Source organism: Scophthalmus maximus, chromosome 5 (assembly GCF_022379125.1).
Source record: "Scophthalmus maximus strain ysfricsl-2021 chromosome 5, ASM2237912v1, whole genome shotgun sequence".
NCBI lineage: Eukaryota > Metazoa > Chordata > Actinopteri > Pleuronectiformes > Scophthalmidae > Scophthalmus > Scophthalmus maximus.
Genome location: NC_061519.1, coordinates 23,110,200 through 23,118,295, shown reverse-complemented (window position 1 = coordinate 23,118,295; position 8,096 = coordinate 23,110,200). Strand labels below are relative to the sequence as shown.

General features: G+C 43.5%; 1 protein-coding gene across 1 annotated transcript in view; it reads right to left on the bottom strand.

Moving 5' to 3' along the window:
• Positions 1-502: 502 nt before the first annotated feature.
• LOC118311409 (protein APCDD1-like) overlaps positions 503-8,096 on the bottom strand; it is a 19,713-nt gene continuing 12,119 nt past the window's right edge. Inside the window, exons 4-5 of the mRNA XM_035635259.2 lie at positions 3,039-3,360; positions 503-1,869 (exon numbers count right to left, since the gene is read on the bottom strand). Of these exons, the coding sequence (XP_035491152.1) occupies positions 1,406-1,869; positions 3,039-3,360 (786 nt within the window). The 3' untranslated portion in view covers positions 503-1,405. The remainder of the gene's footprint in view (positions 1,870-3,038; positions 3,361-8,096) is intronic.

Genomic DNA, 8,096 nt, shown 5'->3' with positions numbered 1-8,096 from the left:
GACTTGGAAAAAAAATGAAAGGATGAGATATTTACAGAAACAAATAATACTTCCAATTCCCGATTGACCTCGGTCGTCTTAGTTTTTGTCAGTCTTGTAAAGAAATAACTGATATAGTAGAGACAGGACAATCCCACACAGTGAGACGGAATGGAAACCTACAGTACCTACAGTATTTAAAGATACGCGTATATTAGAAGGGAGATGTCGATAAATAGCTCTGGTGACAATTTTAATTATCAGATGAACCAAGACAAAAAACACATTCTTGATGATTTCACCTTTTGAAGTAAGTTCGATAATGTCCACTCGTTCATGCAATCTTTATCATAACTTCCTGTTTTCAATTGTTTCATATCTGTCTGGCTTTGAATGCCAGTTTTGTCCCGTGTGAAAATGTATAGTTCTATCAATTTGAATCATAGTCAAGCTGTAATAAGCCCACAAACAGGAGCTTAACAAAAAATATTTTCATTGTTTTTCCTTCAAGCACAAAAAGCCATTTATTTGTATTTTTTATTGAACAGATTTGTTTTTCCCAGATTTATGAAAACAAAGCCTCAGTGTGATATACAGTACTTAAACCATGTAAAAGCGACGCGAGTGCACAGAAGACAAGGTAACGATTCAATATCATCCGGTCATCATGTCATGATCATATTGTTTGCAAAAATATAACAAATAAATTGTAATTTAAAACCATATGCATTTTACACATGTAAAAGATGTAGAATAATTTACTGTGCTGATATCAGAAAACTATTCATATTTCCCAGTCCTATTATTTCCCATATTTCCCCATATAGGAGACCGGTGAAGCTGCAGCAACGGTGATGAGATAATGACCTGCAGGAGGAATAGATGGAGTTCTGTTGTATCCGAAATAACTGTACGACCTTTATGTGAAATAGATGACAGAAAACTGCTGTTGAGTTCAGGCTATATTTAAAGAAATTGCTTTAATAGAAGTACGGTAGTTCCCTTTTTTTTTTTTTTACACAGTAAACAGTAACTCACGAGCATCTCTCCTCCAGACAAGGAGCTTATTGTCAGTTCATCGTAGAAAACCTTTCCACGCCCCAGGTCATGAAAACCCAAACCAAGAAATGACTTGATGGTTGTAGGTAAATACACTGTATAAAAACATACACTCAGGTCTGTGTGGATATACATATACATATATATATAGACATCTTTGTATATTTGTGGAAACACAGTTGAGTCCGTCTTTGGTTCCACTGTAAAGTGCAGTTCCTGCGGTGCAGAGTCTTTGGTGGTTCAGAGGATCGGAGGCACCGGTTTCTCATCCTCGTTCTCGTCACAAAGGGGAAGTTTGCATTGCGGGGCCGTCTTCCCACAGTCCGCCATCGTGATCCACACCCTTTGTCCCGTGTCAGACTGCTCCCTAGCTCTGCCGGAAAAGGAGCACGGACGTGACCAGCGCAACCGAAGCCGCGGCGGCGCGGGTCTGGCGGCCCGCGTGCCACCCGGCGCAGTCACTGTGGTGCCGCAGGGGCCTGTCGCCGTCGCTCCCTCGGCTGTAGTCGGGCGGCTGGCTGCTCGCCGAGCACTGGACCAGGGGCATCTGGTAGGACGTGGCGCGCTTCTCCGTCCGGTCGGGGCTGGAGCCGTCGCTGGGCCGCTGGCCGTTGTAGAGCAGGTAGCGGCCGTGCGCGTCCTGCTCCATGCGGAAGAGCTCGTACTCGGTGTGCGGCAGCCGGATGCCCAGCGCCACGCAGCCGTTGGTGGTGGTGACGTCCTGCTCCACGCCGACCTGCCAGGAGCCCTGCGCGCCGCACTCGTTGCCGTTGAAGACGTTGAGGAGCGAGGTGGTGGCCAAGTCCATGGGCGTCACTCTCATGTGGTTCACTGCAGGAAGGACGAGACGGGGCGTGAGGTGGAGTTCATGCAACAGACACCGCGAGACTCGTGTAACTGGACAACGTCCACGACATAATATGCAACTAACGATTATTTTCAAAATCGATTAATACGTTGATTATTGTCTCGATTAATCGATTAGTTGTTTGGTCCATAAAATGTCAAGAAATGATGACAAATGTTCATCTATTGTTTCCCAAAACCCCGAGATGATGTTTTGTTTTGTCCACACACCAAAGATATTTAGTTTACTTTCATAGAGGAGCAGAGAAACCAGAAAATATTCACATTTAAGAAGCTGAAATCAGAGAATATTTACCTTATTTTTAATAAAATTATTAATTTAGTAATTGATTATTAATCAATCAATCGCTTAACTATTGCAGCTCTTAAATTATGGGCCCCATGCGAAAGCGAATTAACAGACGTGTTCCTAAATCGTACTGCAGGAGTTCTTTGAGAGGGTTTGCGGCATTAACCAATTTTCTTATATTTAGAATTTTTTTCTTGGGTACAAACAAAATCTAAAACTACTTTAGACCTGTCCATTATTATATTTTTTATCATTGCTCATGTCGGAACACCCACTCCAACAGCAGACGGCTAACTTAGCTCACCAGAAAATACTGGAAAATTAAAAAAAAAAAGTATGAGGAGGATTTGGAGAAACACAAGACATTTAAAGTTCCAGTCACTAAAAAAAAAGTTTCTCTCTCATGAGAGTGAGTGAGTGAGTGAGTGAGTGAGTGAGTGAGTGAGTGAGTGAGTGAGTGAGTGAGTGAGTGAGTGAGTGAGTGAGTGAGTGAGTGAGTGAGTGAGTGAGTGAGTGAGTGAGTGAGTGAGAGAGAGAGAGAGAGAGAGAGAGAGAGAGAGAGAGAGAGAGAGAGAGAGAGAGAGAGAGAGAGAGAGAGAGAGAGAGAGAGAGAGAGAGAGAGAGAGAGAGAGAGAGAGAGAGAGAGAGAGAGAGAGAGAGAGAGAGAGAGAGAGAGAGAGAGAGAGAGAGAGTGAGTGAGTGAGTGAGTGAGTGAGTGAGTGAGTGAGTGAGTGAGTGAGTGAGTGAGTGAGTGAGTGAGTGAGTGAGTGAGTGAGTGAGTGAGTGAGTGAGTGAGTGAGTGAGTGAGTGAGAGAGAGAGTGAGTGAGTGTCGTTCGTAGTGACCTTTGAAGACGAAGTCCGTCCCGCCCATGACCCGCGTGGAGTGGAGCCCCCGGCTGTAGCGCCCGCGGGCGTAGATGGTGAAGGTGCGGTGTTTGCACACGGGGTCGGAGTAGTGGTAGTAGTGGCCCTCCCACGTGTGGTTGTTGTCGTGGAAGACGAAGTGGCGGGTGAGGAAGAGCACCTCGGGCCGCACCTCGCAGCGCTGGCTCACCCACTGGCCGTACAGGCCCACGGTGAGGTCGGCCCGCGGCGGCAGGATGGGCGGGTGGAACTCGTCGGAGCGGAAGATGATCCGACAGGCGATGCAGCCGTGGTCGTGGTTCTGGATATCAAGGGAGAAGCGAGGGTGAAAAGCAGTGAGAGACGGCCAATCGAAAAAAAAAAAAGACAAGCTTGTAGTGATTTAAGGTTAAATTGTGAGGAATCACGTCTTGTGATGGCGTTGAATAGTTGAATAGTGGCCAGAAAAGTGCTTTCGCAGATCACTGATGTCCCAGGGAAGTTGACCTTTAACCTCTCGCAAATACAATGTCACCACTTCATCATTTGTCATCATTTGTGATGAAACTAAACAAATGAATCCTCCGATACAATAGTGAGGTCATAGTGACCTTGACCGTCGCTCGAATCCGTTCATCTCTGAGTCCAAGTGATCGTCTGTGGCAAATTTGAAGATATTCCCTGAACTTGTTCACAAGAATGAGACAGACAAACTGAAAACATAATCATCTCTGGCCACAGCTGTTGGGCGGCATTAAAAAGGCAATACTGATAAAACCGAAAAGGAAATTGATTAATTCAACTTTTATCTCGAATGAGCACAAGGAAATACAAACTGTCTTATGTTTGTACTTTGACAATAAATTTACCAAAAAAAAAAGATAAGGGACTACATTAAGATGCATCATATAAAAACAACAAACTAGATGGGGGAGGGGGGGTGTATGAAATCTTTCTGGTAGACAAAATATTAATAAAACACTTTTCTAAAAATACTCCCTCATAAGTAGAAGTTCAGAGATGAACCCGAATCAATACGCTGCTGTGAACAGTTCACAAACTCAACATCCCTGTATGTGAAATCCAGCATGTTCGGCTCAAATCTGTCGGAGCTGGACGCCTTTTTAATCCATCACCGGCATATTGTGTCATGAAAATCCACACGGAGGGACAGCTGGCGTCCGTTCTGAGGTGGAGGAGGAAAGAAAAAAAAAAAAAAAGGATTTCCTTCAGTCTGAAACTTCTGCGGCGTCGGAAGCCAGACAAGGCTCCAGCATTTTCTTTTCCTCAGCGTGATCACATCGTTCCTACGGTCAAAAGGCAGATGCCTTCGTGCCGTAGAGTTCCACAACGTCGTTTCCAAAGAGCGGACTCCGGGGAGGAGGTGGGAGTTTTTTTTTCTGTCATTCGAGGGTGGCCAAAGTTTTAAGAGCTCACCTCCCCCGACAGAATCGCTCAGCTTCCCAGACAACATCATGTCTGCGTGGGATTTAATGGGGATTTAAAAAAAAACAAAAAAACAACTAAACCATAGAGATGGAGAATCACCACATTCTACGGTTGAGATAATCCCAGTGCCGGTTTATAAGGGCCTCGGGGTCAGAGGTCAATGGGACGACTGGAGGAGAGGCCTCCTGTGAGACACATGTTCATACGCAGACAGAGTAGAGCTCAGTCTGTGAGCGAGGAAAAAGAAATATTAAAAAAAACCAAACAGCGCAATTCTATATAGTTGTGTTTATTTATTAATTTACAGGGTCGACGTCTGGGTTTATCTCACCAAACAAAGTAGAGGCAATAGAAAACAGGATGAAGTCATTTTGAACAAACCTGCTTTTCTTCTGTTCCATAGATATTCAAAATCAACATATTATGTATGTAAATTGTTTATTATGCTGTCCGTTAAAAACGGCAGCATAGCAAAAAATGAAAATGCTTTGTTTAAGTCTGTAGCGGACTGTAACCCGTATTGTTTCACAGACACCCGACACTTTATGACAGTGTTGTATTTCTTTCTTTACTAAAAGAGCACTGTGCTTCGCTTCTCTTTGACAAATGTTTAATCATAGTGTCCTAATGAGAATAATAACTATGAATAATTGAAATAGTCAAAATGATTTCTGACCAACTCAAAAAAGGAAAAAACAAAACTCGGCCCTGAGTAGTACAAGTTCTTCTTTTTGCCCCAGAAAGCAATAAATGAGTCCTGGTTCCTGTACGTAGCCTGAGAGGTTAAACTCAGGGCAAAAGAACCCACAAGCTGCAGCTCCTTAAGTTTACGACTCTGAGTTGATGGGAACGACTGAAGGTGGCGGCGCGACAGGTAGAGTCGCACGTTCACAAAGATTTCACTAAGAAAAATCAACCTGGAACTGGAAAAAAAAACCTGGCGGCAAGACGCTCAGGAACGAGTACATAAAAGATGAATGTGCTCAGCACGAGATTTACTATTTCGTTCAATTATTAGCGAGTTGCCGTTATTACCGTTGCTGTGACACGGTGATAAACATTCAGATGAATGATTCAAACCAAATGTGCGAAAGTTGCGACGAAGCTCTGTGAAAATCTGACCTGTAGTTGGAAAAACGTTTGAAACTAAAACTAAATAACTAAAAGCAAAGACCAACTTATCGCACGTCCGCCTCACTGGCGATGTCAACAGCAATTACGTCAAGGGAATATCAAAGAGAACGGCTCCAACATTTTGGCGAACATGCTCACTCACTGTCTCGCATGAGAGTCTCACGAGAAGGTCGACGGCGCTCACACGTACGTCTGTTAAATATGATATATATATATATCATATTTAACAGACGTTATATATATATATATAAATAAGGGAATATCAAAGAGAACGGCTCCAACATTTTGATCATGCTCACTCACTGTCCCGCATGAGAGTTGATGTATATTGAGATATATATAAATATATTAATATATATTAAATATGAAGTTACATCCAGCAGGTTAGCTCAGAGACAACCAGCCTGGTTCTGGTCCAAACGGAATTAAAATAATATATATATATATATACGTGGGACTACTTCCCGGCCAGATGCAGTGACTTCCTGTTGTCTTGTCGTCACGGTGACGTTTCCGGTCTTGGAAAAAAAAAAAACTGCCACATAACGTAACTTTTTTCCCCACTTTATATTTTTTCGCTTCATATATAAAAGACACGCGTAGGAGCGGTGGCTTGTTTTTCATCTAAATGTCAGCAAAGGAGGCCTTAAAGCCCATTTCCCAAATTGTATCTGTTTAATTCTCTTGCATCACCTCAGCTCCATCTCGGAGCCCGGATGTGAAGAAACCAAATCACGCGTAAGAGTGAAACGTTTGACGTCTTTTTCCTTCAGTGAAGAACTAACATCAAGTTGTCAATTGCTCGATTTTCCCTCAATCTCGCTCCGAAATCCCCAAAGAACAATATTCAGTTTGTTATTTAATAAGAAAGAAAAAAATTGAGCTTAACGATAAATTGAATGGTTGATCCATTATCAAAAATAGTTGCCGGTTATTCATCTGTGAACCGACTGAATTGATTGATTCATTATCTCAGCTCTAACAGACTCTCCCTTCATTGGAGTGGATTTAAGCTGACGTTCACGGTTCGCACAATAATGAAACCCGAAACAAACTTTAACATAACGTTTCGCAGTAAACCATCAGTCCCCTCGCCGCGGAGCAGCTACGCAGTCGGGACTCGTACAAGCTCGTGCCGCTTTGAATCGTTGGACTCTGTTTTATCGCTGGAAGCAAAATCGCTTTGTAAACCTTTACTGGAACTGAAGACAATGAGGAAGTGAGGCAGGATATTACTGAATGAATTACATTTATTCATTTTCCTGTTTTACGACGTCGGGCATATGCTTTTGTCCGACGAGCGACACACACACACACACACACACACACACACACACACACACACACACACACACACACACACACACACACACACACACACACACACACACACACACACACACACACACACACACACACACACACACACACACACACACACACACACACACACACACACACACACGAGGCACGATCCAAGCCGCAGTGGATCCGGGACGCTTACGAGCACATTTCGCTTTTTCCCTTTTTCTTCCTTTTTTTTTGGCAGCCATCTTTCGTTTGGGACGTTGCGGGGATTACCGCCACAGTTCAGAGGCGGACAATGTCCAGAATCCAACGTTTTTACGAGGAACAGAAAGAAGGTCAGGCTTTTAAAATGCTTCCCGAGGAACCTGTTGGCGATGATAGTATAAACGCTACGCTGGCGTATTTTCTACGTCGATGTCCTTACAAGCTCGACCGCCATCGTTCCTGTGAGACGACTTCCCAGGAATTCCTTGCCCTCGCATCGCCGCCGGGATCCACCCAATAGACCGCAAATTGCTGGCACCGGCCAAGACGTCCTGGACCGGGACCGGTCTCCGGGTGCACGGTTTTAAGATTAATGGATTGGATAGTCACTGTGGCAGTAGACAAGGCAAATCGCAAGAAATGGTCAAGTGGAGAGGAAGCAGTGAGGCACTCTACTGCCGATGTTCACCAGAGACATATTGGTTTTGAAAATTGACCGTCTGTGTTCAGTTGAAGACCAGTCGGGCGACAACATTTACCAAAGCTATAAAAAAAAAAAAATGATTCAACATTTCGGATGTTCAAACGCCATAAAAGCTCACAGGGTCGGTTCAACCACATGACGAAGCAACACGGTAACAGATGCAACAGTCAGTCGATTACTAAATGAATCGCCAACTATTTTGATAATCGATTAATCGATTCAAGTAGTTTTTATGAAAAAAAGTCCAAATTCTCTGATTTCGGCTTCTTAAATGTGAATATTTTCTGGTTTCTTTGCTCCTCTGTGACAGTAAACTGGACAAAACAAATCATCATCTGGGGGTTTTGAGAAACACCATTGACATTCTTCACCATTTTATGACACTGTATGGACCAAACAACTGATCGATTAAACGAGAAATGAATCGACAGATTAATCGATAATGAAAATAATTGTTACTTGCAGCCCTACACAGTATT